This window comes from Kryptolebias marmoratus, linkage group LG3 (assembly GCF_001649575.2).
Source record: "Kryptolebias marmoratus isolate JLee-2015 linkage group LG3, ASM164957v2, whole genome shotgun sequence".
Lineage (NCBI taxonomy): Eukaryota > Metazoa > Chordata > Actinopteri > Cyprinodontiformes > Rivulidae > Kryptolebias > Kryptolebias marmoratus.
The window spans coordinates 4512538-4527705 of NC_051432.1; the positions used below are offsets into that span (position 1 = coordinate 4512538).

Genomic DNA, 15168 nt, shown 5'->3' on the forward strand with positions numbered 1-15168 from the left:
CTAGAGACAGGTGTAGATGGGCGTGGCAGGAAGGCAAAAGAGTGACTGGGGAGGAGTGAATAGTGACAGCAAACATGAACAGGAAAAACTAAACTGAAAAAATAACTCAAACCGAAACAAGACAATAATCAAAACAACAAACTGAAAATACCAAACTATGACCGAAACAAGACAATAATCAAAACAACAAACTGAAAATACCAAACTATGACAAAATGCTGAAACTTAAATTGAGTTTTTTTGGAAGTCTTGTTTTTGCTTTGAGATTTTCTGTTACAAAACTCACTGAGTGTCTGCTTATTATAGTGATATGATCTACAAGCGGAGGTTGAAAGAGTACTAAAATAACATGCTCAGATAAAAGTAAAGTTACTTTGTTGGCATTTTATTCAAGTACAAGTAAAGTTACTTGGTAAAAAATCTACAAGTCAAGAAAAAGTTAGTCACTACAAATTAACTTTTTTACAAAGTTACTTAGTTACTATTTTAACAACAGAAGGGCGTCTCTCCTGCTGTGGCATTTTTTGTGCAGTTACAAAGTAAAACATGTCCTTGCATGATATTTAAATCTGAGAGAATAAATTGACTTTTCGGTGCAGACCATCCCACAGTGCTCAACTTGTTCAGTAACCAAACATGTTGAACAAAGCAGGAGGTAGAAAAAACTCTTAAATGATTGTCATAGTAACAGACTGAACTCAGTTTGAGCCTGGTTAGATCACCACTGTAACAGAGACCGAGTTTGAACCAAGTTTAGTCACAATGGTAACGAATCATCACCTGCTGCTGCAGAGCAGGTGATGATTAAACGGTCAGTAAGAAGCTCTGTCTGTGAACTGATTAAGGAAAGGAACAGACTCAGTCACTGCAGACATTATGGTGCACATTTTTTCCCCTCCTGATTTTAATTCACATGTTTACATTCACATTTTTACTCAGTACCAAATGGACTTTCAAATGTAACTAAGACTAAAACATTCTTCTTCTCTAATTCATGTTGTACGATGGGGACAGACAGATTACTGTCCTCCCGAAGACTTCCTTACTTCCATTATTTAAAAAGGTTTTCTTGGAAAAAAACCCCCTCAAAAATGAACAGATTACATTATTATCTTTGCTTTTGTGGTTAATTCTTTCCACCCTAAAAGGCTCAAACTGAACTAGGAAAGGTGGTATTTAATGATTTTACTCCGTACAGTTAAATGTAAAATCATGAATCCTGGGGCATTTTAAATGATTATGAGTCAGACGCATCTGCCTACAAATGTTATGACTGTTTTTGTCACCGTTTTGAAAATGACAAATGTGATTATTATTTAAGTGTTTTATGTTTTTATCTAGTTTTGATATTAATGAATTCAACATTTCTGTGGTGTCCAGTGTGTTGTGCAATTTACAGTTTACTGATATTTTAATGAAAAACTGACATTAAACAAAATTACTGCAATGCTGATACACAAAGTATTGTGTAAATAAAGGAAGGTTTGTGGATTTGCACAGATGAAGCTATCTGACCTTGTCCTTGATCTTCCGCCAAGGTAGCTGTCCAACAGCGAACTCCACCAACATGTAAAATAACGACCAAAGGTCATCATGGCGACCCATTTCCTGCAAAAACACACACACAAATGAAGCAATGCACATACTGTTAGACAAATCAAGTTTCTGTACAGATTAAGCTCACTTTTTAGAACAATCTTAAGCATTTTGGCAAAATAAAATTAAAATGAATAATCTGTTATTTTTTCATAAACATTTAGCAGTGCTTTTTGTCCAGTGGAAATACAATCTGATTTAGCTCTTTTCAGAAGACGCGAGCTTGTAAAAAGTGCCAGGTAAATCTTAAACACAAGATACCATAAGGTCTGTTTCATACAAAGCGAGTAAGATGAAAGGGGGAAACTGTTTCAGCAACTGAACTCTGCAGGTGTTGAAAACAACAAAAGAGACTGACCTTGTTTTTGTGAGCATTAACTGAAGCGTAGCGGACCGTTCCTCTGAAACCTGCCACAGTCCTCGGCTGAACACACAAAAAAGTAAAGTTAGTCAGCCTCCAGTCCATCTTCTCTTTCTTTATTACATATAACTACAATGATAGAAAGGTAAAAGGTTTGTTACTGTTACTGTAAGGTGGGACCATTTCTACTTCAGTTAACAGCAGAAGAAAACTGCTGCTATAATTGATCAAAAATACACTTTGCTTGTTCAGTCTGAATCCAAATGAAGGAGACCCTGAAGTGTTGGCCAGCATTTTTTAATGTTTTGCCATTAAACTTTGTTTTATCATTCTTTGCGAAGAAAAAGCAAACCAACGTAAAAAAACAAATTAAATGACAACGATGTCTGGTTTCAGATATAACTCCAGCATCTCGGCACAAGAGACAAAAACCATAAACACTTTGTACATTTAAATTTTAAAGTTTAAAAGATCAACTTCTGTGTTGTGATTCAGCCACTGCAAGTTATATTTTTAAAATGTTCTTGTCACACACTGTTCACTTGCTGCAGAGGCATTTCAACCAACAGGCTAGAACCATATTGCTAATATTTTAACATACAAAACTTAAAGTCATTCATCAATTTATACCAATACTGTTACAGTGGATTCCACAGAGCATTACATTCAAAGAAATGCATGTTTTCCCACTTCAGACTCTCATTTCTGGTGCCAACAGATGAAAATCTAAGCAGATAATGAAACAAACAAGCATCAGAAGAGGGTCCCTCTGCATCTGCACAGCCTCCACCAGGAGTGGCCTTAGAAAGTATTCAGACTCCCTCCGCTTTGCCATTTTTTATGTTTCAGCCTGATGCTACAATCATTTTAATTCTGTTTGTCATATCAATCTGCTCCATGTACCCTGTAATGAGAAAGTGGAAACAGAATTTCATAAAGTTTGTAAACTTATTAAAAAGTTAAATGTCCCATTTACATAAGTATTCAGACTAATTGCAACAATATTTGAAATTTATCTCAGGTTTGATTGCAGCTGAGATGTTTCTACACCTTGATTTGAGTCCCCTGTGGTAAATTCAACTGGTTGGACGTGACTTGGAAAGGCACACACCTCAGGATTGTAACAAGGCACAAATCTGAGGAAGGCTACACAAAAAAATCTGCTGCACTGCAGGTTCCCCAGAGTACAGCTGTCCCCACCAGGACGCTCCTGAAAGCTGGTCACACTGAGCAGTCAAGTGACCAGGAACTCCATGGTCATTCTGACTGATTCTGTGTGGAAATGGGACTAGGACAACCAGAACTGCAAACCTCCTCTGATTTGGGCTTTATGGCAGAGTGGCTTGACAAAAGCCTCTTCTCAGTGCAAAACTTTTCAAATCCCGCTTGGAGTTTACAAGAAAAAGCACTTGAAGGACTCTCAGACTGTGAGGAATAATGTTCTCTTGTCTGGTGAAACCAAGAATAAATTGTTTTGACCTCAATTCTAAACATAATATCTAGAGAAAACCAGGCGCCGCTCAACATCCACCCAACAGTGAAGCATGGTAGTAGCAGCATTATGTTGTGGGGATGTTTTTCAGCAGCAAAAACTGGGAGAGGGAAAATCTGAACGATGTAAACTACAGAGGTATCCTCAATAAAAACCTATCACACAGAACACAGGAACAAAGACTGAGCTAAAGGTTTACCTTTCAACATAATGTAACATGACGGGAAGAATGAATGAATGAATGAATGTTGATGATTTTTGTGTGCGTATATCTAATAAGAAATTAGTCAAATGGTTTCGCTGCTAGTGACATGCCAAGTTGTTTTTCTGACCACCTTGGTGCTTTTCCAGACTGAATGCTATTTTTGACACAACATCTACCCTAAGGTGCGTCAACTCTGTACTAAGTGAAGGGTTGGATACTTATGTAAAGGTGGTGTTTCAGTTTTTTATTCTTACTAAATTTACATAACTGTATATAATTCTGATTTAACTTTTTCATTATTGAGTACTGAGTGTTGATTGACAAGTAAAATCTAAATTTAAACAATTGTAGCATCAGGTAGCAACATAATAATTGAAGTGAAGGGGGTCTGAAGCCGCTGTATGTCAGAGAATATTTTATTTAGTCAAAGCACATAAAGATGAATATATTTATATTTAATTTTATATTTGGGTGGTGAGCAGGGGCTAAGAGGTACTGTACATAGACTGAAGTACGCCTTTATAGAGTCTTTGTTATTTTATAGACTTGAAAAGCCAGGGATAAAATGATTGGCCTCACTCCAACTCTGCTTTTGAAGAAACTGGTGGACAAAAGTAGATCCACCCATTTTCTGTACCTGCTTTGTTCTGTTCAGGGTCATAGAGAGGGCTGATGGGTAAAAGACAAAGTACCCCCAGGACAGGTCAGCAGTCCATCACAGAAACACACAACCATGAACGCTGAACCTTAAGGTCAATTTAGAACCACTAGTTCAGCTAACATGCATGTTTTAGGGCAGCTAAAGTAAACCCACTGATGTGCAAGGAAAACATACAAACTCCTCACAGAAAATCCCCAGAAGGGATTTGAATCAGAGACTTTTCTCCTGTGAGGAAACCACAGTGGAGGGGCGACACAAAAAAATGACAAAGCAAACAAACATTTATGGTTTGGCAAGTTTTTGATGATGAGAATTTGCTCTTCATAGAGCCTGGCTTTGAGTGACAATTAGCTTGCCTCTCCCACGAGTTCTTCTCTTTAAATGGCCAAGACCACAACATGTCACACCCCTTTGTACCAAGAGGCAGCCAACAAACTACCTGTAGATAGAACAACCAACAACCTTTTCCTGTGTTGAGGTGCATGTAGCCGAGGCTGATCCACTCTCCATGTAGGACTGAAAGATGCAGAGAGTCTTTCCTGATAGCTGCTATAGGACTATTTAATGTGTAAAAATACTACAATATCAAATATCTATGAGATGGTACATTTGTAGGGTATTTGTGTGTTAACCGTCTGTTTATTTTTAACTATTTTTAACCACAGTTTATTATTCTTGTGTATTTTTTATTTATTGTTTATTGTAGCAGAACCAACTTATCTTTGGTGATGTCGGCAAGATGCTGTAACAAACTCATTTCCTGTATAGGATTATTAAAATATCTATCCATTTGCTCTGTATTCTGTTATTGTTCTCTGTATTTCATTTTGGTTTACTTGGATATGTAAAAAAGGTATAACACATAAAAACCTTAACAATGCACACATGATATGAAAACAGATATTTAATGATTCTCAAACTGCTACAAGTTCACTTGGTGGTTTTCTGGATCTTTCTAGTGATATGTGAAGGAAATTTAGATATCAACTATTTACAAGATAAGCTAATTAACTATAATGAAAAGCTAAACACAGAGATCGTTAAAAAAATACATCATTACAGCCAATTTTGATCCTAATGGCAACTACTCCAAACAGTGTAATGGAGAATGTTAAAGAACCCCCGTGGAAACTGGAGAGTACTACGGTTAACTGATGTGATAATGGACACTTATGCAGCACCAGGGAATTCTAGGAGCTGCCAGCAACAAAAAAAGCATGTTTTGGACTGAGGCCATTTGGTTTGCGCAACATTGTGTAGTTGCAGGTTGGTGTTTTGGTGGCTCATGTGTGCGGTGCAACTTTTGGGATTGGCTGATTGGCTGATTTCCTGACTCTTCCTGATTGACATCCCATTGGACCATTTGTCTCCTGCTCCTCCATCCACAGAACAGGTCCATCCATTAAAGTCCAGCTCTCCTGTCAATGGGTACAGCTGTGATATAATCTGAGCAGCTCGCCTCTTTGTTTGTGTGTGTTGGTGAAATGTTTGAACTTGGCCTATTAGCTGCTGTTTGAAATGTTAAGCTGGTTTATTGCCAGTTCTAGTTAAAGTTTGTAACCAAGTGTTTGGCTTGAGGCCTGTCTCTTAGTGACTGTAAAACAAATTTGTGGGTTTCTGGAGGCAGGCCCAGAAGTCTTATTTATGGAAACCTTTTGTTGTGTTTTGTTAGTATGGTTTAGTATAGTTTTGTTAGTAAAGCTTTATTTTAGATCTTTTGTTGTCTTTTAAAAGGTTGTATCAGTGGTTAATTTCTTCCCTACTTTATAGTTTGTTATTCAATGTAATATAAATTTGTTACGTAGCGTTTTGGTAAAATACTTCGGTAAGTTTTTTTGTTGGTTGATGTATTTGTTGTTGTTGTTTTTTAAGACTGATTTTTGTTAGAAGTGTAATTTATAAACCACAACTAATGGTAATCAACCAACTGTTAATGGTACCCTCTTTTTGTTCTTTTTTGTTAAAACACAAAAGACTAAACAATAAATCCCTTTTCCTTTCTCAAACCAGTTCCATCTGGTTTAATGTTACTTCCATTTTCCCTGGCAGAGCCGGGTTGTAACAGTGCAAAACAGAAAAAGGAAATTTGATTAAAGTTATCTTTAATTAGTGTTCAGTTGATGTATGTCCAAGACTATAGTGTATGTGGTGCTGTTCTCAGCTACAAATATGAGCAGACGTCACATTTTAAACAGCAGTTTTCAACCAAGGTTAGAGGTTTGGCTAGTGTGTTTGTTTATGTCAGATTTGAATAAAGGTTTTAAAATATATCACTGGTTTCAATGTCAGTCATAATTGTGGTACTTGGAGAGCTTAGTATTTTCTGAAGTGGTACTTGCTAAAAAAAAAGTTTGAGAACCACTGATCGAACCCTTTATGCGCTTAATTATTTTAAAGATATTTACCTTTTTTTACAAGTTGTCATAATAATTATTGTCTTTCCTGTGTTTTCTCTTTACACAAGGTATTTGCTTTTTCAATTTGTCCACAGATCTTTAACTTATCGATTTTCAGTATGTTTGAAGCAACATGGGTCAAAATATACCTAAAATATTTATAGCATCAAAATATTTAAGTGGTTTTTCATAAACATCAATTTTAATAATATTGAAATGGTGAAAGTTTGTTTGACTGTAAACAAGAAAACTTTTAGAGGCAAAACGCAGTTGAATATTTCAGTAGAACATATTAATGCTTAAACCAAAGTAGCATTTTAACAACATTTTAAAAGATGGTCCCAAAAAATAGTAAAACCTTGCAGGATTACCCTGTAATTACCAGTTCAACTACGCTGAATCTCAGGTTGCTCTTTAGTGCTTATTAGTGTGAGATACTTCTCACTTTTTCACATTAGCACATTGTAATCGTGTATTTTATAATGCATGTTTCACTCTGTGGTCGGCTGGCAAAGTGACAGTGACCCCTCTGTAGCTAAAGAAACCACTCACATCCCGGGGGGATTCATGGAGGTGACGGAGAAACGGGAGGCATGCACGTCAAAATCATAAGTCCAAAGGAACTGTAAGAAAAACAAAAACAACACTGAAACATAAAATGACCAAAAGAAAACACAGTTAACACATAAAACAAAACTAGAGAAATGTCACAGAACAGAAAGAACTGATAAAAATAATAATAATGGCTGGTGATCCATACAGACTGAACATTACTGTCACTCATTCAGAACTAATATAAATGTGAAACAGCTGCTGAAATGTAGACTACTTCACACTTTGTGGGTTCTCCAAAAGCTGCCTTTTTAAAACTCAAAACAGTTTTTATACAGAGAAAAAAAACAGTATCCAAGCATTTTTATTTCTAGACTCTGAGTTGTTTTGTTAGTTTTTTTTTCTTACGTATAATATATTGTTCAGCTTCTAAACTGCCAAAAGAGACAATTTCAGAGAACACACTTTAAATTTAAAACAGTGTTTACTTTAAACTTTAGTAAAAATAATCCTTATATATGGATTATTGTGGAAAGAAATCTCACTTCTATAAACTTTTTTTTCTTTGGGTCTGCCAGAAATTAGCTGCTTTTTGTATTCAATTAATATATATTTTGAACGGTGCTGCATTAGTACAATGGTTAGAGCTCCTGTTTTTCATGTGGAAGACCCGGGTTCGGTTCCTTGGACCTCTACTCATGTCCTTGGTGCCATTGTTTTAGAACAAGGCTGATGTACAGAGTTGTAGCAACTACAGGAGAAATAAGATGATGAGCCACACAATGAAGATCTACCAGTGAGTTGTGGAAGCTAGACAGACTATAGGTGACTATTTGTGAGCAGCAGATGGAGAAGTCCAGAGTGGGTCAGAAAGAACTTCATTGTCTCTTTGTGGATTTAGAAAAAGCAAACGACAGGGTGCTGAGGGAGGAGCTGTGGTGTTGTATGAGGATATCTGGAGTGGTGGAGAAGTATGTTAGACTGGTACAGGACATGTATGAGGACAGCAGGACAGTGGTGAGGACAGCAGGACATGTATGAGGACAGCCGGACATGTATGAGGACAGCAGGACAGTGGTGAGGTGTGCTGGAGGAGTGACAGATAGCTTCAATGTGAAGGTGGGACTGCATCAAGGATCGGCTCTGAGCTTCTTGTTTGCTCTGGTGATGGACAGACTAACAGATGAGGTCATGCAGGGATCCCTGTGGACTATGATGTTTGCAGATGACATCATCATCTGTGGTGAGAACAGGGAACAGGTGGAAGAGAACCTGGAGAGGTGGAGGTATGCACTTGAGAGACGAGGGATGAAAGTCAGCCATAAGAGGACAGAGTATCTGTGTGTGAATGAGAGGGAGGCAGGTTGAACAGTGAGGCTACAAGGAGCAGAGGTTACAAAGGAGCAAGGAAAACAGGAAGTGTGGTAAAGAGGTGAAGAAGAGAGTCCAGGCAGGATGGAGTGGATGGAGAAAAGTTTCAGGAGTGATTTGACAAAAGGGTGGCAGCAAAGGTCAAAGGAAAGGTTTACAAGACAGTGATGAGAGCAGCTGTGTTGGATGGTTTGGAGACAGTGGGACTGACAAAAAGAGACAGAACTGGAAGAGGCAGAGCTGAAGATGTTGAGGTTGTCCTTGGGAGGGACAAGGATGGACAGGATTAGGAATGAGGTCATCAGAGGTACAGCACAGGTTGAAGGACTGGGAGATAAAGTTAGAGAGACCAGACTGAGATGGTTTGGACATGTGCAGAGGAGGGACAGTGGGTGTATTGGTAGAAGGATGTTAGAGATGCAGCTGCCAGGAAAAAGACAAAGAGGAGACATATGGATGCAGTTAGAGAGGACATTGAGGGAGTTGGAGTGAGGACAGAGGACACAGAAGACAGAGTTAGATGGAGGAGGATGACTCACTGTGGAGACCCCTGAAAAGGGAACAGCCGAAAGAAAAAGAAGCAGATTTTGCAGGTTTGAGCAGGTTTTCAGTTCGCAGTTATCTGGCAATAACATTAACATTGACAAAATCAACAAACTGCCTGAAAGTTAATTTCACTAGATTGATATTTGTAATTTGATATCTGTAATGTCGTCTTTTATATTGTGCTTTAGATGATTAAGCTATGAGAACCCTTTGTTGCTGAAACGTGCAGTCTGGAGACAAACGCCAGCAGACAGTCCTGCGGAAACTGAGAAAAGTGTTGCTACAATCAGAGCTTACATCTCTTCAAGTGAGAGATGATGGGGGGAAGAAACAGAGCGAAGAAAGAACAGGAAGAGGAGAGGAACAGGATGAAGAGAAAGGGGGAAAAGGGTGGAAAACGTGAGAGAGAAAGACAAGTTTCTTGGATCTGTGAGCTGAAGCTGACTCAGCTGTAGAGAGAAGAACAGGGAAACACATGATGGATGGAGGGAAAGAAAACGAGAGAGACTGGGAGTTAGGACGCTCACTGAGTGACGCAAGTTAAAGCATCAAATATTCATCTCACTCCTGCGACTGAAACAACACAACACTGCAGAAGGAGAGTGAGGAGGAGAGGAGGGGAGGTAGAAAATAATGGGAAAAGAGAGGAGGAGGAAGGTGAAAGAGGAGAAAGATGGAGACCGGAGGAAATTAACTGAACAGGGAGGAGAAGAGGAAGAGGAGAGGAGGAGGCACAGAAAATGGAAGCAGATCACGTACTCACAAATCTAAAAATAGCTCAGTCCGAGTCTGACAGAGAGAAAATAAATAAAAGAGGGGAAACAGAAAGAGCTGAACAACAGGAGCTTAAGCTGATCAGACTGAAAATACAAACTCCAGTAGAACTGAATTTCCACAACAAACACCTGGATACATCTGGACTTTCCACAGCGAGGGCTCTTTTACATTCAGGTAAATTTAGTCCATCTCCTCATCTTATTACCAAAGGGCTTTTGTCAGGTTCCATAAAACTACCCAATCAATCCCTGAGACTTGTTATTGATCCCAGAGATTCACACAGAACATCAGAGAGGACCAACAGACTAATGTGATCTTATGCTGCAGTGCAGCAAACATGCCCATTTACAGCTGCTTAATCTGCTTCAAGAGAACTGAAGCACACAAAATAACTTATCTGACAAGTGTGTCGGACCATTTCTGTCAAAAATACTGAAATTATTCCTTTTATTCAGGTGTCAAAAATATTTAATTGATTACAATTTAGTGGTTACATTGAAAAATATTGTTCAGCTATTTACTTATTTTCATTCTGCAGAGTTTAATCTCTTGGGATAAACTCTACTTTTTATTATAAAATCTAAAAGCTGAAGTAAAACTGGGTAAAGATGAATAAAATCTGTCTTATTGTCATGAAGATATTTATCATTTTTTATTAGTAAAAATGGAGGACAATCTCTGTTAATGACAAATAATTCACAGGTTTATTAACAACAAAAAGAATTTGATACAATTTAGCTCATCTTTTCAAAGCTACACAAAGTTCAATAGCCAAAAGTTAGACATTTTTAGGTGTGGGCCTTTGTGCAAATCAGTGCAGAAGTGTAAGTGTGTTTAAAGGACTGTTCTTGTTCCGAGATTTAGCCCTGTTGAATTATGAACCTTTAATAAATGTGTCCCAACATCTTGACTTGGGTTTGATAGTTGCTATGCAGAGGATTTGTGCTTCTCTGCAGGAAAAGAAATTGTGATGTAGAAGAAAGAGGTTGTCAGATGAAGTTACAGTAAACTAATTAAATCATTTTTATACTGCAACAATTCTCAAAGCCTGGACTCCTGCCTGGATCCAAACTGAACGACAAATCAATCCAGACCCAACCCACGTGTTATAAAAATGTTTTATGTGATGCAATGATGTTTATATTTACTACTCTTTACATGGAGTGTGGCTCCTTTAAGAGTGCGCACAGACAAAGAGAGAGTGCACAGGACGAGTGAGGGACAGAGAGTTTGTGTTCGTATCGGTGTGGAAATCAGCTGTAAAAGGTTGTATTTCTGGGAGTAAATGAGCAGTGTAGGCTGAAGTAACAACGATAAATGCTACGACTTTTCAACTCATAAGCTCTCTGAGTCTGTTTTCCCCTGCTGTGTAAAGAAAAAGGGTTAATCACAAAAGCAGGTTGCAGCTTCGGCTTCTGTCAGTGTCATTATCAGAAACTAAGGAGGTGGAGAAGCAGGTGTTATGTCACGTTGCCAAGGTTTTAGCTAAATGTGCAAAGAAAAGTGGGGTATAATTAGAAAACAACAGCTTTTAAGGGTGAGTGGACAGAGAAATATGCATTTATCTTGTCTTAACCAAATTATTGCTGACAATTATTATTCTCTGATGCTTATTGCTGACGCCTGACAAATGAGCATTTAAGACAGTTACTCTGTCTGACAACATCGTTTGTGTTGAGGTTTAAGCAGCTACACGGAAGGCAGACAGTGCCTTTTTCACACTAGGTTAATCTGTATTTTAACTAGCTCAGTGCATCATTATGATGTTATAGAGACTTGTTGCCTTTAAGTTCAGTTGATTTCACAAGTTTCTTGGGGATTTTATTTTGTTGAGGCTTAAAAAGTAATTAGGCTAATCCAATTTGAGTTCAAATGTTTTGTAAAACAGTGCACATTAAGTTTTACTGTCAAATAACTGATGACTTCCACACAACTGATATTCGTTTTGGATGTAGTGATGACTTATATATATATGGACGTAAAGCTGCCAGCTGACCCACCCTGCAGCTCGACTAAAGCCACAAAGCTCGGATTTTATTGTGCCCTTCTGTTTAGAGAGCAAAAATGGCTTTTTTTAAATAATACTTGCTGTGGAAAATGCAAAACAGAAACTTTAGGCACTGTTTTTATTTCCACAATGACACCGTTAGTTTTTGCACCTAAAAGAGGTTGAGAGCATTTGAAGAAAGAAATGACGTGGTGTTGTTATCTAACGTCCACAACACAAACATTTACAGGACAAATTACAAATATGTGGTGAAAGTAAAAAAAAAAAACAGTCTACAGTGTGGTATGTTGAGTGGATCTGCTGCTTTTGTGAAATATAAGACAACAAAAACACAGATGTCTTGCTTTTTTTCTTTTTAGCCAAAGTTATCTGACTATAAATAATTCAGACAAACAGCTGATGAGGGGCCTGTGCTACAAAGCAAACTGGTGACCTACTGAGGGAACTTCAGGTTCAGTTCAGGATTTTATTTTCATGAAGCTGGTTCCGTCACGGTGGTAACTTCTGCTGGTGCCCGATTTATAGATCACACGTTAACACAGCACCTTTCAACCAATCCAGGTGCTTAAATATGCAGAACTGCATGTTCATGTTTTATAAAACAGAAGATAATCACTCTGGTAACTGTTTTTAGTTCAGGAATGAACATTTTTAATTAAATATTTCTAAACTATAAGAACTATCCTTGTTGATTAATCATAAAGAATCAGAGCAGAATGCATCTACTCACCAAACTACTTCAATTGGTCTCAAAAAGGCTTAGAAAATGTTTGAAAGACTGAATAAAATCACAGGCTAACTGTAACATTTTTCATGCTACATTACAGAGATTGGTTAACAGAAAATGAAGTTTAAAATAATGGCTGAGCTGTTTTTATCTTTGTTCCTCATTTAGAGCGGAGAGTTTTATTAAACAGTTGGAATCATATTTTGAAAGGGTCAGGTTAAAACTTATGTTGCAAAAAAAGACGACACCTGCAGCTTATTAAATAAATTAAAAACATATTGTAATAATCAGATCTATTCAGGTTTTGTTGATGTGGAATTGGTTTTAGAATGCTTAACCTGTGTTGCAACAAGAAACAATCTTGATAAATTATCTCCACTTTGAGAATCTCACCAGCAGAGCTGAACGTTCCCATCAGTGCCGTTTACAATTTGCGACCAAGAACTTATTGTCAAGCTCGAACCCAGAGTGCAGACTCATTCTCAAAAATAAAAACTAATTTATTAAATAAAGAAAATAAACAAAAGCAAGCAGCTGACATGGCAGCAATTAAACTTAACAAAATCCAGAGCATGGCAAGGTGAAGCAAGGCAAAGAGAAAACAAAACACAGCGACAGCAATGACAAACAATGAACCGACAGATTGTGGGAGAAGTGTCCGGGTTTTTGAATACTGAGGGTGACGAGGTAAGTGGAAACAGGTGAGTGGGGATAATGACAGACAGGTGGAGATGGGCGTGGCAAGGAGGGCAAAAGAGTGACAGAGGAGGAGTGAATACTGAGCACAAACAGGAAAAGACCAAACTGAAACACTAACTAAAAATCGCAACAAAACAATAAATATAACAAAACAGAAAACACAAAAATCCAAATCCTCACACTTATTTACCTAATTTAGTAATAATGGTCCTAATTATTTATCTTGTCTTCGATGACAAAACAACCTAAATATTAAATTAAAAAAATTATTTCAGCAAAACATTCAGGAAAACGCCAACAAATGGATGCTGGGCTCCAGTTTTTTACAGAGTTGTGATGAAGCAGTGTTGTTGTTGTCGTTCAGTGGAACAAACTAAAACACATCTTCACTCTCATTTTACAGGTCCAGAGATGTAGTTCAGAGCAGACCAAGTAAAAATAAGGAAAGAAGTAAAAGAAGATAGTTATTTACCGGTCGGACCTCTCCGTTGGTGTTGGTATACTGTCGTGCCAGACCGAAGTCCAGCATGTAGCACTTCCTGTAGGTGGAAGGAAGTCGGCCCATCGCAAAGTTCGACTGCACAGACAAAACACAGAAACTAATCAAAGGCCTAGCATTCCTTGAAGGAATGCCTTTTGTCCGCCGCCTTTCATGCCAGAGTTTTGAACTAAGATCATCTCATGCTGGGAAGGAATGACGTTGGAGCTGTTTTAGTCAAACCATAAAAATGATGTTACGAATAATCTCCTGTGATATTGTGAGATCTTGAGAGATCTAGTAGAGCTCTGAGAAAATTTTGGAAATGACTTTCAGCTACTACCACACCAAGTTTTACCCTAATATCTGTAAAACTTTTTTGTTGGCTCATGTTGATTATCTGTGGTGGCCATCTTGAGCACAACTCTAGAAAAGGGGTGATCTAGATTTGTACTGAGTCCACCCGAGATAATGTAGATGTCGATTCAGTTATTAATTTCTTAAAGTTTCATTAAAATGTATCGACTGGTTCATAAGATATTCTGCTAACGTTAAAGAGAAACAAACAGACACACACACACACACACATGGCAGCAGGTGATAATCAGGTCACTAAACAAAGAGCCATTTCATGAAAATGTGACTGAATTACTTTTCACAGAGAAGTATTTCACTATTTCTTTACTACTAAATGTAAGGTTCTACTGAATGTAAAACTACCAACATCATATATAAGTAAAGAAGGGTCTTTTTTAAGGAAAAAAAGCCAAATATTACATGGAGCTGCCTTTTCTGTTTGAAGGATTTTAATAGTTCTGATATGACTCTGCAACTTAAGGCAAACTGATGTTATTAGTTATTTTTTCAGCTATGAGATATTACCAAACTTTTAAAATTTCACAAATTGGGAAAATTACAAAAAACATTAAATATTTGCTTAGATTTTATTGCATTATTTTGCTTTTTTGGGCCTTAGGAGACAGTGGGACTGGCAAAAAGACAGGAGACAGAAGTGGAAGTGGCAGAGGTGAAGATGTTGAGGTTGTCCTTGGGAGGGACAAGGATGGACAGGATTAGGAATGAGGTCATCAGAGGTACAGCACAGGTTGAACGACTGGGAGATAAAGTTAGAGAGGCCAGACTGAGATGGTTTGGACATGTGCAGTGGAGGGACAGTGGGTGTATTGGTAGAAGGATGTTAGAGATGCAGCTGCCAGGAAAAAGACAAAGAGGAGACATATGGATGCAGTTAGAGAGGACATGGAGGTAGTTGGAGTGAGGACAGAGGACACAGAAGAC

At 37.8% G+C, this 15168-nt stretch overlaps 1 protein-coding gene across 3 annotated transcripts in view; it reads right to left on the reverse strand.

Annotated features, from left to right (window-relative positions):
- Positions 1 to 15168, reverse strand: part of ttbk1a (tau tubulin kinase 1a) — a 73213-nt gene that overhangs the window by 33996 nt on the left and 24049 nt on the right. For 2 of the 3 annotated variants that reach the window (XM_017434986.2, XM_017434985.3), the window contains exons 6-8: positions 13864 to 13968; positions 1955 to 2020; positions 1516 to 1608 (exon numbers count right to left, since the gene is read on the reverse strand). In XM_017434986.2, coding sequence (XP_017290475.1) covers positions 1516 to 1608; positions 1955 to 2020; positions 13864 to 13968 — 264 coding nt within the window. Of the gene's footprint in view, positions 1 to 1515; positions 1609 to 1954; positions 2021 to 7263; positions 7335 to 13863; positions 13969 to 15168 lie in introns of those variants that run through there. The other variant, XM_037974812.1, reaches the window with a different exon arrangement.